Genomic DNA, 23071 nt, shown 5'->3' with positions numbered 1-23071 from the left:
AATTTATTGATTTGATTGTTGAGCAGTTTCTGAAATAAAACAAATGTTAACTTTTGTTTTTAACTTTTATAAATGTTTTTAAACATTATTTCCTGAAAGCAGTTGCAAGATGTATCTGTAAAGATTATATTTGGCTCCAAGTGTATGTTAATGTTTTGAAATTCTTAATACGGAAACAGGTACATAGCTACTTTAATGAACTTTTCATTTCATAATCTGAATTTTGGGCTCCGTTATCCTAGTCTCTTGTATTATATGTTCACACTGAAATATATTTAACAAATGTATTAAAAAATGGTGATAAAACAAGAACCAGTGCTGTTGTCCTTAAAATATGCAGCATTGGTTCTTGTACCATAGCCTTTTAATTAGCACACACATAAATTTGAAGAAATAAAGGTGTTGAAACTCTGAAACTTGATATTTTTTGACACGTCAGTATGCTGTTGTCCTGTGGTTTCTCTTTATCCAGGAAGAATTTCAAATGTTTTATTTCTGGTATTGAGTTTGGTAAAGCTCCATTGATTAGTGTCCTCTTCAGAGTCTTTTTTTTTTAAATGAACTGTATTATCAACTCTCTTATTATTTGGCACTCTTCAGTCTAGAAAAAAAGCGCCTGAGGGAACATGATTGAGACATACAAAATTATGCAGAAGGTGGATAAAGTGGTTATGGGAATGTTCTTTTCCCTCTCACTCAACACCAGAACCAGTGGACATCCACCAAAACTGAGTGTTCGGAGAGTTAGGACAAACAAAAGAAAATATTTCTTTACCCAGTGTGTAATTAGTCTGTTGAACTCATTGCTACAAGATGTGGTGATGACATCTGGCCTAGATGCCTTTAAAAGGGAATTGGATAAATTTCTTGAGGAAAAGTCCGTTGTGGATTACAAGTCGTGATGGGTATGTGTAAGCTCCTGATTTTAAAAGTAGGCTACCTCAGAATGCCAGATGCAAAGGAGAGTACCAGGATGCAGGTCTCTTGTTGTCTTGTGTGCTCCCTGGGGCATCTGGTGGGCCACTGTGAGATACAGGAAGCTGGACTAGATGGGATTTTGGCCTGATCCATCAGGACTCTTCTTATGTTCTTATCAAATTTATATTACAAGTGACTGGAGAGACCTAACAGGAATTAGAACAGGATAAATAGTAATAATACCATGGGCCCTTGGTATCTGCAGATAATCCATTCCAGAACCCCCAGCTAATTCCAAAATCCACAGATGCTGGAGTCTGGGGGGGGGGCAGGGTCACAGTGCTGCAATTATTTCTGTTAGGGCTGTGCCAAGCTCTTGGGAGGCTACACCAGGCCTGCGCCTCCCTCCATGGTCCTCCTCAGGCCTCGGTCCACCTCTCGGACACAACCAGAAGGACACGAACAATTTCTTTTCTATGATTGAAATTTAATGCTGTTTCTTGGCATTCCACTTGCCATATGTGTTTGATTGAATTTCAGGAAAAAAGCAAATTTGTCTTCCCATATCCATGTATCTGGTCTCCATAGTTCTCTGTGACCCCCCTGCGCCTATTACCTTTGTTTGTCTTCTTAGCAAGCTTATATCTTCCTTTAATAGAATGCTATAAGCAGGCAAGCTGACAGAAAGGCAAGCATAAGAACATAAGAACAGCCCCACTGGATCAGGCCATAGGCCCATCTAGTCCAGCTTCCTGTATCTCACAGCGGCCCACCAAATGCCCCAGGGAGCACACCAGATAACAAGAGACCTCATCCTGGTGCTCTCCCCTACATCTGGCATTCTGACTTAACCCATTCCTAAAATCAGGAGGTTGCGCTTACACATCATGGCTTGTACCCCATAATGGATTTTTCCTCCAGAAACTCGTCCAATCCCCTTTTAAAGGCGTCTAGGCTAGACGCCAGCACCACATCCTGTGGCAAGGAGTTCCACAGACCGACCACGCGCTGAGTAAAGAAATATTTTCTTTTGTCTGTCCTAACCCGCCCAACACTCAATTTTAGTGGATGTCCCCTGGTTCTGGTATTATGTGAGAGTGTAAAGAGCATCTCCCTATCCACTCTGTCCATCCCCTGCATAATTTTGTATGTCTCAATCATGTCCCCCCTCAAGCGTCTCTTTTCTAGGCTGAAGAGGCCCAAACGCCGTAGCCTTTCCTCATAAGGAAGGTGCCCCAGCCCCGTAATCATCTTAGTCGCTCTCTTTTGCACCTTTTCCATTTCCACTATGTCTTTTTTGAGATGCGGCGACCAGAACTGGACACAATACTCCAGGTGTGGCCTTACCATCGATTTGTACAACGGCATTATAATACTAACCGTTTTGTTCTCAATACCCTTCCTAATGATCCCAAGCATAGAATTGGCCTTCTTCACTGCCGCCGCACATTGGGTCGACACTTTCATCGACCTGTCCACCACCACCCCAAGATCTCTCTCCTGATCTGTCACAGACAGCTCAGAACCCATCAGCCTATATCTAAAGTTTTGATTTTTTGCCCCAATGTGCATGACTTTACACTTACTAACATTGAAGCGCATCTGCCATTTTGCTGCCCATTCTGCCAGTCTGGAGAGATCCTTCTGGAGCTCCTCACAATCACTTCTGGTCTTTACCACTTGGAAAAGTTTGGTGTCATCTGCAAACTTAGCCACTTCACTGCTCAACCCTGTCTCCAGGTCATTTATGAAGAGGTTGAAAAGCACCGGTCCCAGGACAGATCCTTGGGGCACACCGCTTTTCACCTCTCTCCATTGTGAAAATTACCCATTGACACCCACTCTCTGCTTCCTGGCCTCCAACCAGTTCTCAATCCAGGAGAGGACCTGTCCTCTAATTCCCTGACTGTGGAGTTTTTTCAGTAGCCTTTGGTGAGGGACCGTGTCAAACGCCTTCTGAAAGTCCAGATATATAATGTCCACGGGTTCTCCCGCATCCACATGCCTGTTGACCTTTTCAAAGAATTCTATAAGGTTTGTGAGGCAAGACTTACCCTTACAGAAACCATGCTGACTCTCCCTCAGCAAGGCCTGTTCGTCTATGTGTTTTGAGATCCTATCTTTGATGAGGCATTCCACCATCTTACCCGGTATAGATGTTAGGCTGACCGGCCTATAGTTTCCCGGGTCCCCCCTCTTTCCCTTTTTAAAAATAGGCGTGACATTTGCTATCCTCCAATCTTCTGGTACCGTGGCCGTTTTGAGGGACAAGTTGCATACCTTAGTCAAGAGATCTGCAACTTCATTCTTCAATTCCTTAATAACCCTTGGGTGTATGCCATCAGGGCCCGGTGACTTATTGATCTTTAATTTATCAATGAGGTCTGAAACATCTTCTCTTTTAACCTCTATCTGACTTAACTCCTCGGTTAGGAGGGGCCGTTCTGCAAGCAGGCAGGCAGCCTGAATGCTAAAGGGACACAGGCAGAATGTTATCTGCTTCTTGTTAATATTCATTGCACGGAATTTAAAGACCTCAAAAAACTCATGAGAGAAATCAGAAATCAGATCAAAAAGTAATAAATATTGTGGCCTATTAAAAATATTTACTTCTGTTGCCTTATTGGTAGTCAGGCCAAATTAAAAAAATTTTGTGAATTGTCCTTGTCTGTACAAAAAGATGTATATCAAGATAATTATTTTGAAAAAAAATTCTGGGAGCACCTCAGGCACCTCCCCCCTGGATCCCTTCACTCTAGGGCTGCAGGCCCCACACTTTAGGAACCTTTGTTTTAGGAGATTAATTGTATAGCATCAAATATAATATTTGAATTGCAAGTACTAATTGAGTACTTTTGTGTTTCTTCTTAGCTGGAAAGACTGGAGAATGAACTTACTGAAGAGAAGCAAAGTTTTCAGAATAGTCAGAATCTGAGCAAAGATTTGATGAAAGAGAAAGCACAACTTGAAAAGACAATTGAGACTCTGAGAGAAAACTCAGAGAGACAGGTAATGCATCAGAAACCTTTTCACTTGTCATTATTTAGATGGTCTTAAACAGAGGCTACATTTATAAAACATAGTCATCATGGCTTAATTTTTTCCCCTTTTGAGGAAAAAAAAGAACTTTGTTATACAAGTATTCCCTTTTAAATTTCTCAGATTGTCAGATTACCTTGTGGATGGACCACACCTATGCTTTTCAAAATTTCTGAGCAGGACAGGGAAACTTTATTCCTTAATTCTTCTTTCAGCCTGTGTATGAGCATATAGTAGCACCCTCTTCGTATACTGATTGGCTGGAAAAGTGGGTAGATTCTACAGGAGGACTAAAAGGCTAACTCTGCTCTGCACAGAAAAACATCTGTCTAGGAATGTTGTCAGATTTCGCTGAATCTCTTCCCTAACTGTATGAGAATTAGGATGCAATCCTAACCCCTTATGTCAGTGCTTTCCAGCACTGGCATAGCGGTGCCACCGGGACATGTGCTATATCCCGCAGTTGGGTGTCACTCACGGAGGCCTCATGGAGGTGTCACAAATACAAAGGGAGTGTTTGTTCCCTTACCTCAGAAGTGCTTTGTTCTCTTACCTCAGAGCTGGAAAGCACTGACATAAGGGGTTATGATTGTGCCCTTAGTCTTTCATTCAAACCTAGGCTAGCTTGAAGCACTGACATTGATTAACTCTAACAAGTCACTTAATGCAGTGTGATTTTTTTCCCTGCTTTCTTTTCCTTTTTTGGGTGGGGAGTACGAAAGTAACAATTCTAATTTTAGGCTGAAGAGCTGCCCATTTAACCTTCTAAGCTCTGCACCACTTTCAGGCGGAGCCCTGCCTGGTGTTACAACTGCCCAGACTCTATAATAGGAACTCCTAGGTTCTGATGTATCTACTGTTCTATAACCCTGAATGTGAGCTGAAATTTTGGTTTAGTGGGGAATACAGTGAAGTGGTCTGGCAATTTCTTCCCACATACCAATGTTTACAATTCAGGATGACCTATTACTACCATATTATTATCCAAGTCTTGAAAGAATTTTGATAGCACATTTTTTTCATGTTCATGTATTAACATAAACTATTTTAGCCTGATGGACATTTAAATTTTTGTCTATAATTTCAATTAATTAGATTAAAATACTGGAACAAGAGAACGACCATTTGAACACAACAGTAGCTTCCCTTAGACAGCGCTCACAAATCAGTGCTGAAGCAAGAGTCAAAGATATTGAAAAGGAAAATAAAATTCTCCATGAGTCTATTAAAGAGACAAGCAGTAAATTAAATAAGATAGAATTTGAAAAGAAGCAAATTAAAAAAGAGTTAGAACATTACAAAGAGAAAGGAGAAAGAGCGGATGAGCTAGAGAAGGAAGTTCATCATCTTGAAAAAGAAAATGAAATATTGCAGAAAAAGATTACCAACTTGAAGATTACATGTGAAAAAATAGATGCTTTAGAACAAGAAAATTCCAGTCTAGATATTGAAAACAGAAAGCTAAAAAAATCTTTAGATAGCCTGAAAAATCTCAGCTTTCAGCTGGAGTCCTTGGAGAAAGAAAATGTGCAGCTTGATGAAGAGAATTTAGAGCTCAGAAGAACAGTTGAATCTTTGAAGAGTGCAAACATCAAGATGGCTCAGTTACAGCTAGAAAATAAAGAACTGGAAAGTGAGAAAGAACAACTTCAGAAGAGCCTAGAGCTTATGAAAACGTCCTTTAAGAAGACTGAACGTTTAGAAGTTAGTTACCAAGGTTTGGATACTGAAAACCAAAGACTGCAGAAAGCCCTAGAAAATAGCAACAAGAAGATACAGCACCTGGAGAGTGAATTACAGGATCTGGAGACTGAAAACCAAGCCCTACAAAAAAACCTAGAAGAGCTCAAAATCTCTAGTAAACGGCTAGAAAAATTGGAGAAAGATAATAAACTTTTGGAGCAAGAGAGTTCTCAGCTAGAGAAAGACAAAAAGCAGCTAGAAAAAGAGAACAAGAGGCTTAGACAGCAAGCAGATATAAAGGACAGCACGTTGGAAGAAAATAATATAAAAATATCTAACTTAGAAAAAGAGAACAAATCACTCAGTAAGGAAATTGGTGTTTGTAAAGAGGCTTCCATCCGGCTAAAAGAGCTTGAAAAAGAGAATAAAGAGCTGGTAAAAAGAGCCACCATTGACAAGAAAACACTTGTCACATTGCGAGAGGTAATGTTTCTTTCCCTATGTTATGCAATCACTATGAAGGGTAATGCAGTTGTAATGTACAAATAATGCAAATCAGTATCATTCTAGTAATTTAGTTCATTATGAATGAAGTTTTTTAATAATGTTAACACAGTTAGTTCTAATGCTCTTTATGATCTGAAAGTTGGTCCACATGTTACAATGTAGTGACAGTGAATATGTGAACAACACATCTTCACGCACTGACTGTGCAACATGCAAAGCAGAAACTTTCCCTCTCACTTTAAGATGTGTGAGCATCATGGGCTTCTGCAGCACTATGCAAGGAACCCTTGCCATGATTTTGTAATGAATGAAGCTGGCCTTGCCTGCATTATTTTAGGAATTAACTGCATTGCTGCATTTATTAAATTAGTATAATGTTCAAAAATATTTGCTCAAATGTCAGTGCAGTCAGAGTGTATAGGCTAGAAGCTCAGTAATCTCTTCAAAGAGCTAAAGGTGGTTTGTAGAGGAATCACTGCTTGTGGTATGTTCACTTTTCTTACTGTCACCTCTAGTAAACACATTTGGATGACTTTGTATTGTTTCAAAATCTGTTTGATGGGAGGTGACTAAGAAATATGTCTTACATCTTACAAACTACTTTCAGCTCTTCTTAAACTTCTCAAGCTGCAGTCTCTAGAAACTAGTGTTGCGTTATTTGCTACATATGTTCAGTGTTTTTACTTTATTTTTTCTTTTCTGAAAAAGGACTTGGTGAATGAAAAACTGAAGACGCAGCAGATGAATAATGACTTGGAAAAGCTTACTCATGAACTTGAAAAGATTGGATTAAATAAGGAGCGCCTCTTGCATGACGAACAGAGTACAGATGACAGGTGAGTGTACCAGATTTTTTTAGAATAGACTGTGAGCAGTTCCTTATGGTATTTCTGCACCAGCTGTTTTCACAGGATACGTAGCTGAAAGTGTCCTGAAAAACCTTCCAGATTTGATGACAGAAAGTAAGTATCTCATTAAAAGTATTATCTTGCACCTGCTGTTTGTTCAGGCACTGTGAAGAACATATCTTTTATACAGGTTGGGATTTGTCACCCACAGATTTTTAATCTGGGAATTTGACTCACCATGGCTTGAATACAGTTATTTTTTTTAGCTGTTTTTGTATCAGTGGGGAGTCCTAGAACCAACCCCTAGCTCAGGGGTGCTCAATAGGTGGATCGCGATCTACCGGTAGATCACAAGGCAAAATGAGTAGATCGTGGAGTGCCGACCCCCCCCTTCAGGTGCCTCTGGGAGGAAACGCCGGGAGTAAGGCCCATTGTACTCAATGGGGCTTACTCCCAGGTAAGTGTGGCTAGGATTGCAGCCTCACAGTCTAATCCTAGGCATGTCTACTCAGGAGTAAGTCCTGTTATACTCAGTGGGGCTCAAGGTACACCAACATACATTGTACACATAAATGTTATATGTTATGATGGTGCGAACATTGTAAAAAAACTCTGGTAGATCTCCGGGCCTTGCTGGGTTTCAAAGTAGCTCTCGAGCCAAAAAAGTGTGAGCACCCCTGCCCTAGCTGATACCAAGTCCCACCTGTTCTTTAAAGCACACTGCTGCAAGGAAAGAAGGGCCCAGAAGGCAGCCCCAAGGATATCTAAGCCTTTGCAGCTGGGGGTGGAGGAGCTGTCCAAGACCTACCTGCCACTCTCCAACTCTCTGTTGTCATGTATCACCACTTCGTCTTTTCCCTGATCCCAAACATCTGCAAATATTCAAAAATCCAAAACACTTCTGGTTCCAAGCATTTCAGATAAGGGATATTCAACATAATAATTTCTTCTTCTTTTTCTTAAGTTCTTTTTGTCTTCAGTTTTGTTTTGTGGAAATGCCTTTAATTATTACACCTCAATTCTAAAAATCACAATACTACTTTATAAAATTCATAATTGTATCAACAGTTTACGTTGGGCTGAATCCAGAATTTCTCAAGAGAACGTCTGCTTGCACAACAGGCTTTCTCATTTCCTCTTCTTCTCTTGTTCAGCCCCCTGTGCCTCCTAAAAGCCTCTCCTGAAGGTCAGGGAACCTTCCTGAGAGGCGTGGGACAGAGTACAAGGATCTGTAAGGGGAATAGCCAAGAATCAAGTGGAAGAACCTTATGCAAGCAAAGTTTGTGCAACTCTGAATGCAAACCAGTGTTCTTTATAACTTATGTATAGAGGTAAAGAATTCTCACAGCAGAAGTCTTTACTGTAAAGAGGACCTGTGAATTCGAGGTTATTTAAGTGCCAGGCATGCTTATTCAATGCATCGAGATAGAAGAAGGGAGAAAGAATCATACTCAAAACTGTACTAATAATATAGATTAATGCGTATCGGAGACCTCCAGGTAAAATATAAATTTGAATTTTGACTTATAAAAATTAACTAAAAATGCATGTCAGCAGTTGGTATAATTGGTATTTTCAAACTTCTTGCCAATTTCAGAAGTATTTGTTTTAGGTCAGCACTTTCCAAACCACAGGCTGAAGGCCAGATCCGGTGCAGCACTGCATCCCTTCCCTGTGTGAGCAGCGCTTACAGTTCCATAGCACTGCTCGAACAAAACCCAACTGATTGTTATAACGTGACACTCAAGGCAGTGGCGTCTAGCTGGAAATGCATGTGCAAAGCCTGTTGTGTTACAAACGCAATTGCCTAGAGCAGGGGTATCCAAACTTTTTGGCAGAAGGGGGCTGTGTCGGGGGCCAGGAAAAAAAGAATTAATTTACATTTAAAATTTGAATAAATTTACATAAATGAATATATTAGAGATGGAACTTGTATGAATAAATGAATGTTTTGCAATAGCTGAAGGCCTATAAAAGGCCTTGCACATAGCAAGGCCGGCCTTTCCTTTGCTGCCGCTGCTGCATCACAAATGTGAAACAGCAAACAGTGGAGGGAGACCTCAGCCTGCAGTTCACGTGAGAGATCGAACAGTCGCCCTCACGCTGAGAGCAGTTGCTTTGGGCCAGCACGGGCTCCTGCAAGTCTCCAGATGTCCAGAGGCTCATTGGAGACTGGTGGCTCTTCATGGGCCAGATTGGGAGTTCCCAGGCCAGAGGTTGGGCACCCCTGGCCTAGAGTGTTGCGTTACAGCAATTGAGTGGGCTTCATCTGGTGTGCTCCCTGGGGCATTTGGTGGGCCACTGTGAGATACAGGAAGCTGGACTAGATGGGCCTATGGCCTGATCCAGTGGGGCTGTTCTTATGTTCATCCAAGCAGCACGGCAGAATGGTAAGAGTGAGTTCAAACAGCGACAGCTTTTTCTGTGCACAGTAGTTGCAAGTTTGGCAATTGCTGCTTTAGGTCAAGTGGTTGTTTCAAATTAGATACTCTGTGTTTACTTACTCTAAAGTAGTTTGTTCATTTTTAAGCTAACATTTTCTCAGAAGATTTTTTGCAATATCTTTATTCCATTGTTCTGTGTCAGTGGTTCCCTAAATTTTTAGCATCAGGGCCCACTTTTTAAAACAGCACTTTATCAGAACCTACCTAGCTTTAAAACACTAAAAAAAGTTTCCCTTTACCAGCTGCTCGAGCTGTTTTTATCCTCCTAACTACAGTGTGGTGGACGACCATTTACTGGAGTGTTTGTTGAACTCCACATTCATTTGATTGGGTTCATTATGGTGACCTGGCATACTTCAAGCCACACATTTCTCTTCCCATAGGGCTCAGTACATATTCCTTGCCAACTATCAGCTTGTCTGTTGCACAACCCACCAAAAATCAGGTTGAGACCCACTGGTGGGTCCTGGCCCACAGTTTGGGAACCACTGTTCTATGACACAGCACTCTATCATCTGCCAAAATCATGAGGAAGCTGCATCTGGCTGGTCTGAAATAGGGGTGTCAGACTCGTTTCATACAGTGGACCAAATAACATTCATTGCGCCTGCTGAGAGCTGGATGTGACATCAATGAATAGATGATGGCCAGAAATGAGCTATCAGCTGCAAATGACCAAAGAGAAAATATGCACATTTTGGTGATATTTTCAACTTAGGGGAGAGCCCAGTTATCATGTGGGCCAACCTTTCAGCAGAGTTGCTTCTACTGAAGCAAACTTAGCAGCTCAGCAGTGAAGAGGGGCTTTGTGAAGTGACACCTCATCAGACGTGGCACTACTGAAAGGGCAGACCATGTGATAATTGGGCTCTCTCAGCAGCTCAGCAGTGTTTCCCTCACCCTTCTTAGTCTGCCCCTTTCCCTGTAGCATTCCTTCCTTAAACTGGTCTGGTGTGATGCATTCCTTTTAAATTCACTTCTCAGTTATACCTGACTTTGTCAACACAATGGAGAATTCCACAATGTTTATCTCAAGTAGGAAAAACTATTTTCTGCTTGGTTCCTCTTTCTATCAGCTCCATGCTGCCTCCATTTACTGATTCCTAAGTTTCTGGTCTTTAGTCCATGGCCTACTCTACCTCCTTTCTTCAACCACTCTTAACTCTCAACCAGCTTTCTGCCTGCCTGGTACTCTTGTCTCTTCCATTGTCTTCTCTTCTACTACACTATACTGCTTCTCCTATCCTTGGCCCCCTCATTTCTTCTTCTCTTGTCTGCTTTATCTACTGTACCCTAGGACTCCAGTTCTTAGTTCATGGTTTAGTTTTTTCCTTCCCTCAGCCACCTCACCTCTGAATACCTTCCCTTACATGCTGATCTCTGTATTTAGCCTCACCCTACTAACACAGACAGCACGCCTATCTCTAGGCTGTGGCATTTTTCTGAGTGACTGACTTTTTCTTTCTTCACTGACTCTTGACAAATTGTGAATATTTTATTACTGATAGCTTTGCTCTTTCCAGAGCAAATGAGTTGTTCATGAACTGAATGAATGAGTTGTTCATGAACTGTCCATAATATTGATACACTTCAGCTAGTTGCTACCAGGAATTCATCACCACTGTCTCAGAATTCCTCAGCATATTAAAATATATGCTGGTCCATGCCTTGGTGACATCAAACCTCAACTACTGTAACATGTTCTACTTTGGCTGCCCTTAAAGACTGTTTTGAAACTGCAGATAATGCAGAATACACTAGTCAGCATGGTCTCAGGTGATTGGTGATTTGACTCTGTCAGATTGCTGCTCTTGAGGCTGTCCTGGCTGCCAGTTTGTTTCTAGACACTATTCAAAATGCAGGTTTTGACTGTTAAAGCTCTTCATGATTGGGACTGGTGTATCTCAGGAACTGCCTTTTCTCATATGAGTCAGTTTGTCCCGTGAGGTCATGTGGGGACGATCGTCCTTTGTGTGCCATCTATGTCTGAGCCTAGATGATCCTTTTCTGGAAACATTGATACTATGGAACTCCCAGTTGAACTGAGATCTGTGCTGTTCTTGTTGGCCTTTCAGCAAGGGTTAAAAACATTTTTGTTTCAGTTAACTTGCCCTTTCCCACCTTAGTTTCTGTTGGTTGTTCTTCCTGGTTTGTAATCTGCTTTACTGTTCTGTGGGTTTTAATGTTTTCTTTTATTATATTTTTATGTATTTTTTAAATGCTGAGTATTGTGTATTTTAACTTTATGATTGTAAGCTGTCTTGGGTGCCCTGATGTGGCAAAAAGGTGGGATAGAACTCTTTTGAATAAAATAAAATAAATTAAATTAAATATAGCTAGTGCTTTTAAGAATACTCATGTCAGGCCTTTGGCATCCCAGGCCCTGAATTGTTGTAAGCCAGGATGTGGCAGAAGCGGTCTTGATGCCCAGGCCTCGTATGAAATGCAAACAAAGGAACAGCAGCACTGTATATGTGTGTGATTAGCAATCAGATGTACCTGTTGCAGGTGGGAGTCACGTGACCTGGGAGGATGTGTGCAGAGTCACATAGGCTATGGTGGAGTGGTGCAATGCACCATTGGACAGCCAATCAGAGTGGGTCACAAGACTGTCTTGTGACTATGAGGTCGCCCCATTCTGATTGGCTGGCCCCAGTATATGGGGGCAAGAACAGACACCAAATGTGGGTTGATCTGGTAGAGTTTCTGCGTGTTGTGCTGCTGGTTTGTTCTGTGACTTGGACTGCTTATCGTGACTGTGACCTGCTGTATCCCTGACTTCTGAACGGTACGACTGACTACTCTTCTGCCTGCTCCTTTTACCAATACATACTTCTGCAACAAACAAGCCTGTGTCTGCTTCTTTGGCTCTGTTTGGGATCACCTGCTTCTTGTGCTATCTCCCTACACTCCCGTGCCACTCTGTCGGGAAAGCAAGGGCTTTCCTCCCCTGCTGACCTAACAACTCAGATACAGTTTCTGTATAATAGACCCCCAAGGCCATCCTAGTCTGTGCAGTAGAAATAGGAGTGAATCACAGAGTGCATTTGGAAATGCTAACAGGTGTTCAAAACACAACCACTTCAGCCCTTAGAACCAGACCACTTAAATGTGAAAAACCAGAATGTCCTGATGTACTATACTAATGTGTAGCAATAGTGTTAGTCTGCTGTGAGAGAAGGTGCTCTCTATTTCACAATTGTGATAAAAGTGAAAAAGAATTGATGATAAAATAGAGAGCATCTCTCTGAGAGCACTCTGGCTTTTCACATTCCATTTTGGGGGATCTCAGGGGACCTATAAATTTATTCATCTATTTCATGCTTTCTCTAACTTTTACACGGAGCATAAAATGTGGCAAGACCGTCATCACTGAACATTTTTTGTTATAATAAATTTCTCTTCCTCAGCCACTGTGTTGCTTCCAGCAGAAAATAAAACTGTCATGTCATACACCAGACAAGGAAGTATGCACGGTCTCTCAGAAGTATTTTTGGCTCTGATTAGTTTACTGCACCTGCCAGCAGAAAGCTAATGGCCTACAAACATATGTTTCCTTTGCTTGGTTTTACATTTCATCCTGTTCCTTGTGGAATATGTGTTAAGGAAAACAGAATAGTCCAGCTTCTGACCAGCCCTCCTGTCAGCATGCCACTCTGCTAATGAAAACAGCTGGCACTATAGTCTATTATTAGCATAGCATTGACTGACATAATGATGGTGGCAGTTTCTTTCTCAAGAGGTTTCCAGCTTTATGATTTTATGTATCCAGTCTTATTTTCTGTGTTTTGTTTGGACAATGTGAGCTTTTCAAGAAGAAGATCAGCACTTTTACCCTACCATATCTTGCTTTCTTTTTTCTATCCAAGATCCTAAAATTTCCTTCTCAGTTCTTCTCTCATTCCAGTTGTTGCTTGAATCTGCTAGGGTCATAAGAATGCTTGTTGTTCAGCCATGGAAAATGGGGTGTCGGTATTGTGGAGTGAAATCATTAGATCCAGGAAGTCACATTCAGTGGCAGTGACATGGAACAGCTATTAAGATTCAGGAGCAGTATTTTGGAGGAGGAGGATAGGATGGATTGGGGAAGGATAGGATGGATTGAGAATAGGATGGAATAAGGAAGAAATCATTTTTGTTAGGATAGTAGGCTCCATGACACAAACAGTAACAAGGAAGAAATATTTTATTCATTTAAGTTTTCAAAATACATAGAGGTTTCCCCCAATATCCACAGCGGATATGTTCCTGTCCCACCCACCCCCCCATGGACACTGAAACTGGATAAAAGCAAACCCTATACTTACAGTATCATTATGCTGCACAAGCCCTTCCCGTTAGCATTGTTTCTCATCTTTCTTCCTTTGCAGCCCTTTCTGATACAGAATGCTAGAGGAGAAATGCAAGAAGCAGTCAGCCAGAATGCTAGAGGAGGGAGACTAAGAGAACACTAACACAAAGCAGGAAGCTTCCTTCTTCCTATTAGCTTTCTGGATGTGTCCCTCTTCTAGTGTTCTGGCTGATTGTTTCTTGTGTTTCTTTTCTAATGTTTTGTAACAAGAAGGGATGCAAAAAAAATGGGAATTTCCTTACCTCTGAATTCTTGTTCCTGGTAGAGGAAAGGGGCATTCCTAACTGTATGGGAATGCCCTTGTGCCAGCATGTGGTAGGGTCAGACATTTTACTGGAATCAGAAAACCCCTGAAATGAGATGGAAAGGGGACTAGAATCCCTGAGACACTTATCTGCGTAGTTACAAAAAGACTGTTGCTCTCTCTCCTGCTGAGGAATATCCTGGGGAGTCCATTAGGAAGAGCCTGAGATGCAACCACCTCCTCTACCACAGATTTAATCCAGGAGATTACCTGAGCCTGTGCCTTTGGATCAAAAGAAAATGGTTTTCCTTTAGAGGTATCCTCCCCTGCTGACAAGTCAGAGGGCAACCTTCCCCCCCCCCCAGAAGGCATACTTCAGCAATGAATTAATGAGTGTGCTGCTTAGGATCAACATTATTTGAGGAGCTTCAGACCTTACCGCTGAAGCAGTCATTGTGCAGGCCTGATGTCTGTTCAGAATGGATCCTGCTGACAGTGGCATGGGGAGGGGTTCTGGGAGGCAGCTCCCCAAAAACATAGCCACTCCCTCTGCTAAAGAGTGCAGGTAATCTCAGCCCTCCTGGGCATAGTGTGCCAGAAGCCAGTGAAACCTACAGGAGAGCGGCTATGCGAGCTTTGCTGGCTTCTGCTGCTTAATTGAAAGACTTGAGCCAATTGTTATGGCAGTTATTGTAGAGGTAGGTGCCTCTACAATGCACTTAGGTGCTATCGCAACTCCCACTGCCAGTTTGGGAGTTGCAGCCTTAAATCCCCTCCCTCATTTAAAGAGCCCATGCCCTGACTGCTAGAAGCAGAGGGAAAAGGAATAAAGGAGATGAAAATAAAGAAGTCTTTGGAACTAACAATCTAACAGCTGATTTTCCCTGCTAACTGGGTAAGAGGCACTTTTTCAAGTGGGTGCTCCTCTTTTTAGCAGGGGGAGAGTAACTGACCCACTTCACCCCAGTAGTGTCTTTTCTAGTGGCTATCTGCTGGTGTTCTTTTGCAAACTAGAGAGATTACGGCCCAATTGTAATTGCTCAGCGCTTGCGCTGAGCTCTAGCACTTGGTGTTGTAAACGTGCTGTAAAGCATGTTTATAGCACTGTGGGATGAGGGAGCACTGGTGCCATTCCGGTACTAGTCAGTGCTGGGCCCAGTGCCAGAAGGGTACTGGCCAGAGGTAAGTGCGACACCAGGTGGTAGTGCGGCCCTTCAGGGGAAGGGACCAGCTGGGGTAGGGTGGGACCAGCGGAGGCTACCTCCGCCAAATCCAATCCTCCAAGTCAGGCTGCAAAGCCAGACACAGAGGTTCTCAAGTCTGCGCTGGCAAAATAACTGGTGCAGACTTGAGAAGCCCTATTGTGGAACCTGGGCTTTCCTCAGGGGAAAAGTCCCCTTTCCCCTAGGAGACCTCTGGCGGCTTCCCTGTACCTGCAGCATACAGTGGTAGCTATTTTGGTACTCTTCCGGGTGTCAGGATGCATAGGATTGGGCTGTCCATAATGTTCATCTGTATTGGCCATCTCAGAAAACAGCATGCAAATTTGGCAGTGGGGGGAGGGGAATCAAGTCAGTTTTGCTTTATCAAAGAAAGAATCATTTTTGAAACAGCTGCTGCATTGGGTGCCAGGTTTACATGTTGCTAATATACACATGAAATAATCATCCACCTGCTTGATAGTTTATTCCTTCTTTGCTTTGCTGCTGCCATATTTTGATCAAGTATGAGATGGAACTGCAGGGTCCAGCTCTCTAGGTCCTTCATACTGAAAGATTGTGATCACGCTCATTTTTATCTTTGCTTTTTCTGAAATGCAGCCAAAATGACAAACAGTTGCTAGCAATCCACTCTATTTGAATTCAACGTTGTTGTATGTTCTACAATTATTCAGGTCAAGCTAGATGTGATCTGAAACATGTGCTTTGCATTTATGTGATCTGAAATATGTGCTTTGCATTTATGAATGTGTCTGGGTTGTAAATAGTAATAGCTGGGGAGGTAATCTGGATTGTGCAATGGAGACAGAGACATTAACTTAATTGTCTGCTGCACCAAATGACAGTTTCCCTCTCAAAGTAAATAGCTCCAGGGACAATTTTCGTCAGGATTGCAGCATAGGGGAGAAGATCCCATGCTGTGATCCTCATTCACGTGGAGGTCTCTCAAAGCTGCTAGCTTTTAAAAAAAATTCGAACAAAGCAAACACAAAGCATGCATATTTCATTCACATATTTCATTTATGATTGAATTCAAGTTTTCCACTTCTGTTAGGTTGCAGCCAGACCATCCCTGGTGACACCTCTGTGTTTTGTTCCGTACTGTCCAATATCAAGTATTTGTGTTTTTTCCTATACATATGTGCTTCCTCTCCTGAAATTGTGGCCTCAGATTTTGCATTATTTCCCTAAATGTTGGATTTTTACATTTTCACACATAAACCTTCAAGAATGAGTGGGGGGCAGAACTAGCCTAATTGTGGTGCATGAAGCAGTTCATGCCCTTCACTCCGAGTCTGCTGGCACCTTACTCCAACTTGCCACAGACAGAACTGCATTGATCTACTTCCTTCCTCTTCTCCTTCCTCACACAGTATGTGACTTCCTGTTTTATTTAAAGAAACCACCTGAGCAAGGAGTGAGGTGAGAGGATAGGTAAGTGGATTGCCATTGTCTGCACCTGACAAAAACTGTGTGGGCAGCAGCAATCCCTTATCCACCCACCTTACACCTTCCTCATGTGATCCCTACAAATAAAGAAGTCTGGCACTTCTGTTATTGGGGGGGGGGGGGGAACCATGTGAGGAACGAGCAAGATAAGGAAGTATGGACCTTTGGGGGGGGGTGCATGCATGAGGGGTGTGTGTATGTGCCACAGTGGGGGCAACCGTGGCAGGTAGGAGGGTAAAATTAAGGTACTGGAATTTGGTATGAACTGTGCTCCCTTCCTTACACAGATTACTTAAAAAAACAACAACTCCAATTTGAATGTATGCTCACCTTTTGAATGTATTTCACTGAGAATAATGTGCGTTTGTATATTTTAGTTCATTTGCTTTTTGTTCTTCCTGATGATGAAAACATTATTGTAATTATTTCATTCAACAGCAAATACAAACTATTGGAGTCAAGGCTAGAGTCTACACTAAAAAAATCACTTGAAATAAAAGAAGAAAAAATTGCTGCTCTGGAAGCTCGGTTAGAAGAATCAACAAATCTAAATCAACAGCTGCGCCAGGAGCTTAAAACAGTAAGGAAAACAGTGTTGCTGATCTTATTATGTTCTTATGTAATTTTATTTTACATAAAATTGAAATTTTAATTTTTTAAATGCTGTATAACTGAAATAAAATACTTAAACTAATAGCATTTTCTCAATGCTATGATACAGTTTAAAATACAAAAATGCACATTTTGTATGTCAGGCAGTCTTATTCAGCACTTTCCCAGTGGGGCCACACAGCCCACACCGTATTTAGCGCTGAAATTGGGCAGGCCATAAGTCTCCTCGGGGTAAGATAAAACTGCCATCATAAAGCTACAATCTTATCAAGTTTGTCTTTAACTTACTACTGTCTTTGTAGCTGTCTGGGCTGGCATCAGAAGTCGGCCAGATTGCACACCAATTTAGGCCCATCTGTTTGGGCCAGCCCCTTGAACACCTTGATCAATTGCCACGTTTCTCCCATATTCACCAATGGAGGAGCCCGGGCCGCCTGCCATTGAACATGCTGATCAGCTCTGCCCCAGACCACCTGCAACCTGGTGCAAGCACTGATAGCCCTTTATTGTAAAGACAAAACGATGCAAAAAATTTTAATAAGGCATTTAGTACATGCCAGAGAAAACATATCGCTGAGACATCATGCCTCTGTTGGCAGATGACAAACTGCAGAGCTGCTTTTGAGAACAAGAAAGTATATTAGCGAAAAGTCAGGACACTATATCTGCCCTTTCTGAGTTATCTCATTTGCTTATGTCTGGAACCTCTCTTCTTTTTTCATGCGTATACTTTGAGTATATTTAAAACTTAATCTTAATCTGAAAACAAATAGGCTAAAATACTTTTTTTTAATCTCAGATATTGACAAGGGAAGTTTGTGGTATTAATAATTTTTGCACTACTCTGTTCTCATTATTGACACTGGTCTGGGTTTTTATTCTTCATCTGCTGAAATAATGAGAGAACAGTTCATTGGAATGTGGTAACAGCTAGCATTTATGTAATGTTCCCTGAACACTTGAGGCACTTCAGGTGCATTACTTCAGTAATCCTCACAACAACTTAAAAAACAGAAACTTTTATAAGTAATGGATTAAAAGAGAATTACTCAGAGCTATTTTGAAAAGTTAATTTGAAAAGTTATGGTAGACTATTGCTGTTTAGTTTTTTGTTTGTTTTTTAGTTATAGCATATGTTGGTACAGCATCCCCAAATATTTAACTCAATATATTACATTGTTTAGAACTTGGCTGCAGCAATAGCATAATATATATCGTGAAGTTACACTAATGTTGTTGGTATTGTCTCGTCCTCAGCATTTCTATAATGATACAGCAAATCTTGGAATCATGCTGAGTTACTCACAACCCTTTTTAGGTCTTATTATCTGTGCAGTGCACAATCACCGTCAATAAAATGAAATTAAAAAAAAAAAACACCTTGTGACATCTCTTGTCCCATCCCAGTTACTTTAGAATGGTATTTTGCATATCTAAAATTGAATGAATTGATGTTTAGGTGAAAAAGAATTATGAAGCCCTCAAGCAAAGACAAGAGGAGGAAAAAATGGTACAGAATTGTTCTTCAAGAACTGGTGAAGAAAGTCATCCTGTTACTAAATGGGAAAGAGAGAGCCAGGAGACTACTAGAGAGCTGTTGAAGGTCAAAGATAGATTAATTGAAGTTGAGAGAAATGTGAGTAATATTTGTGATCATTTTGAATAGTTTTCAGTTAAATGTTATCATGCCGTATGGTACATCTTCAGCCATATGCTGCTCTGTGTAAAAATCAATCCTGCAAAATCATAAAAGAGAATAAAACAGCTTAGTAACTCCTGAAATGTGACCTCATGCTATCCAAAAATGGCAAGACATTTTAAACTTTTCCTGTGTGGAGTATGCTTTAGCACAGGGGTATCCAAACATTTTGGCAGGAGGGCCACATCATCTCTCTGATGCTGGTGGGGGCCAGGAAAAAAAAAAAAGAATTATTTACATTTCAAATTTGAATAAATTTACATAAATGAATATATTAGAGATGGAATTTATATGAATGAATGAAGGTCTTGCAATAGCTCAAGGCCTATAAAAGGCTTTGCACAAAGCAAGGCCGACCTTTTCTTCACTGCTGCTGCTGCATCACAGGTATGAAACAGCAAGCAGTGGAAGGAGCCCTCATCCCACAGCTCACACGAGAGTCCTTGAGGAGTCCTTGAGGGCCTCAAGTGGCCCCCGGGCCGGGGTTTGAGCACCCCTGCTTTAGCAAATGGACGTTTGGAAAATCTGTAGATCTACCTTACTTTATCAAAACTTTTACCTTACCTGGTAGTAGCTTAGTATTCTGAGTCATAATTTGGCATTTTTCAGGCTTCATTTCATATGTTCTTATGAAAGCTTTTGTAATTCAGTGTCAATTCTTAAATTTCAATTCCTAGGTACAGAATTATTTCATACATATAAATTGCTTTTCTGCCAGCCTAGACACAGCAGATTTGTCTGAATCTGGCATAGAAGAGATTGACACGCATAAAGTATATTTTGAAACTGGGGAGGGGACGGGATGGACATTTCTTTATGCCTTTCTTTAAAGCTCTTATCCATAGTATTCTTAATTTACTGTCTTCTTTGATTATCTGAAATCTAACTGGATTTGAATGGTTTATGCACTGACTCGGACCCTATTATAAAATTTGGTATCTTGAGGATTTCGTTTCTGAATATTGCAGAGGCATTTTGAAAAATATGCCTAACGTAATGCCTAACTTATGTCAGGCATTGTAGGACATCAGCCAGGAGTCCTGAGAGCCACGCATCAGTTTCTTACTCATTGTGTCACAGGACAGTTGGTTAGAGAGAACTGCAGGCACTTCAAGTCTGCTAGCAGAAGCTTTTTTTTTTTTTTGCCTTATATTGCCCTGCCTTGCCCAGTCTCGCCCATTTTCCCATGGGCTGCTCCCTCTGTTTTGACCCTTTATCTCCATAGGCACTGGAAGAGGTTACTCAGATTCTCTACTGCTACATTTTGGGGGAGAACAGACAAAAGAAAATATTTCTTTACTCAGCGTGTGGTTGGTCTGTGGAACTCCTTGCCACAGGATGTGGTGCTGGCGTCTAGCCTAGACGCCTTTAAAAGGGGATTGGACAAGTTTCTGGAGGAAAAATCCATTATGGGGTACAAACCATGATGTGTATGCGCAACCTCCTGATTTTAGAAATGGGTTAAGTCAGAATGCCAGATGTAGGGGAGGGCACCAGGATGAGGTCTCTTGTTATCTGGTGTGCTCCCTGGGGCATTTGGTGGGCCACTGTGTGATACAGGAAGCTGGACTAGATGGGCCTATGGCCTGATCCAGTGGGGCTGTTCTTATGTTCTTAACTTATGTGCCTGTTAACCCTTAAAATGACTATTACTACGATTAGAGGATTTTCATTATTTTTGGAGTATTTTTCAGTGGGGAAAATGGCATGGAGGTGACAGATTAAATATCTTCTATCTCTCATCATGACCCCATGAGGATGCTACACATGTATAAAACTAATATACCATAACACCATTATGCAGTCAAATTAGGATGTAGTTTGGACCCAGCTCATGTGCTTTTACTTGTAATTTCTCCTCAATGCAAGATTTCAATGTCAAATTTTGGAATGTATGGTTTAAAATACAGCCCTGAATATAATCAGTATTGTGATTACCTCAGAGGTGCATGTATTTAATGCATTTATGTGTTGTTGTTTTTCTTTTATCCAGAATGCAACTCTGCAGGCAGAGAAGCAAGCCCTGAAAACACAACTAAAGCAACTAGAGACGCAGAACAATAATTTGCAAGCTCAGATTTTGGCACTTCAGAGACAGACTGTCTCCTTACAAGAGCAAAATACAACGCTGCAAACTCAGAATGCCAAGCTTCAGGTTCTGTTTTCACAAAAGCATATTTTTCTCCCAGTCCACCACATACAATTTGCAAGTGAAAAGCTTGGTTGTTAAGTGCATGGTAATAGCAGCATTAGTAAGTAATGTGAAGTTCATGGGAAGTCTGTGGAGATGTTAAATACTCGTATATTGTTTATAAGCAATATGACTGTATAATGTCCTTCTAGGCAGCCTCTAGGTTAGGTCACATTCCTACACACACACACACACACACACACACACACACACACACACACACACACACACACACACACACACACACACACACACACACACACACACACACGTCCCCAGATTGATCCTGTGTCTGAAAACAAGGCAGTGATGTTATTATGCACCCTTACTCCCTGGGAAGATGTTTCGGACTTTATTCTTCCATTCTTTGGTGATTTGCAACTCCTTGCTGCTTTCTGTTCCTAATATGTTGTCATTGGCTTTCACCTTGGAATGTTCCCCAACCATAACTCACCTCCTCAGGCTAGAGAGAAGTCAAACAACTCCTGTCCTTGCTTGAACCATAATACTGGAGCAAGATATTCATGTTTCCTCCCTCCTGTTACTTTCAGTGATAGAAGAAATCAAAAACCATATTGTTTCCTCTGTGTCCTGGAACAATTTTTTGAGTTTTAGTGGAGGGTAAAGTGAATCTTTGTGAAATAAGGTGTAAAATTTAGGAGATGGAGGATTGTGCAGCCTTATCCACATTCGATGAAGGAAACTGTATTGGGCAACCCAATCCTAATTTGCGCTGGAACAGGCAGGCCAGTAGGTCTGCTCTATCCAGCGCAAGTTTGGGGCCAAAATCGGTGCAACCCGAGCAAGGGGAAAACTTTTCCCTTAGCCCGTGTTCTGCTGCACTGGCCTCAATAGGTCTAAGATCTGCACCATCTCAGGAGGTGGCGCAAATCTGAGCAGAACGGAGCGACCAGAGGCTGCTCTGCGCCTCCCAGGAACGGGTCAGGATCTGGCATAACTGCCAGATCCTGGCCCCGCCCCCTGCTCCCACCCACCCCAGGAACACCCACCACCCTCCCACCCCAAATTGCCTCCTCCCCATACCCCCCCAGACCTCTGCGTCAGCCAAGCTCGGCCAGTGCAAACTTACCCCTCAGGCCTGGATCCAGCGCTGGGAGGCCTGTGCAACTCCTTGCACTGGCCTCCTCAACTCTTAAGTCAACGCAAACATGCCGTATGGCACGTTTGTGACACCCCCAGGTTGGCACAAATGGCTTATGCTGGCCTAACCTGGGAGTTAGGATTGCGCCCTAAATGAATAAGATTGGCTTATGTACTTATGTGTCAATCTCCGTTTAATTGCTGGAGAGAACCCATAACGCAGAGATAGATTACATGCTTTGCATGTATAATGCCTGAATTAAATTCCCAGCATTTCATCTGTAAAGACCTTGAGGACTCTGAGCAGGGGTCTGCTTGAGAGGTAGGGAAGCTAGATTCAGAACTAGTTAATTGTGTTTGCCTACATGAACCATTGATCTGTATATAAGACTTATTGTGGTGTCTGAGACATATTATGGTGTAATACTTTAAAAGGAACTTTATTATTCATGTTTTTATGTAACTGTTGACAATTGTAGGTAGAAAACTCTGCTATTAATTCGCAAAGTACATCTCTTATGAATCAGAACGCACAGCTGCTGATTCAGCAGTCTGCTTTGGAAAATGAAAATGAGTCCATAATCAAGGAGCGGGAGGATTTGAGATCATTGTATGATTCACTAATCAAAGATCATGAAAAACTGGAACAACTTCATGAACGACAAGCTGCTGAATATGAATCTCTAATTTCCAAACATGGAAACCTCAAATCCGCACACAAGAACCTTGAGATGGAACATAAGGACTTAGAAGATAGGTGATTAC

The 23071-nt window shown here is 41.7% G+C and overlaps 1 protein-coding gene across 3 annotated transcripts in view; it reads left to right on the top strand.

Annotated features, from left to right (window-relative positions):
- The window catches only part of CCDC88A (coiled-coil domain containing 88A), a 156626-nt gene that overhangs the window by 83193 nt on the left and 50362 nt on the right, over positions 1–23071 (top strand). For all 3 annotated transcript variants that reach the window (XM_066626045.1, XM_066626036.1, XM_066626027.1), the window contains exons 14-20: positions 3790–3927; positions 5053–6123; positions 6856–6983; positions 17142–17283; positions 18775–18951; positions 21008–21169; positions 22786–23063. In XM_066626045.1, coding sequence (XP_066482142.1) covers positions 3790–3927; positions 5053–6123; positions 6856–6983; positions 17142–17283; positions 18775–18951; positions 21008–21169; positions 22786–23063 — 2096 coding nt within the window. The remainder of the gene's footprint in view (positions 1–3789; positions 3928–5052; positions 6124–6855; positions 6984–17141; positions 17284–18774; positions 18952–21007; positions 21170–22785; positions 23064–23071) is intronic.

The sequence above is a fragment of the Tiliqua scincoides genome, chromosome 1 (genome assembly GCF_035046505.1).
Source record: "Tiliqua scincoides isolate rTilSci1 chromosome 1, rTilSci1.hap2, whole genome shotgun sequence".
Classification (NCBI taxonomy): Eukaryota; Metazoa; Chordata; class Lepidosauria; order Squamata; family Scincidae; genus Tiliqua; species Tiliqua scincoides.
Note: the sequence above shows the minus strand (reverse complement) of the source record. Positions and strands in the feature narration are given on the sequence as shown.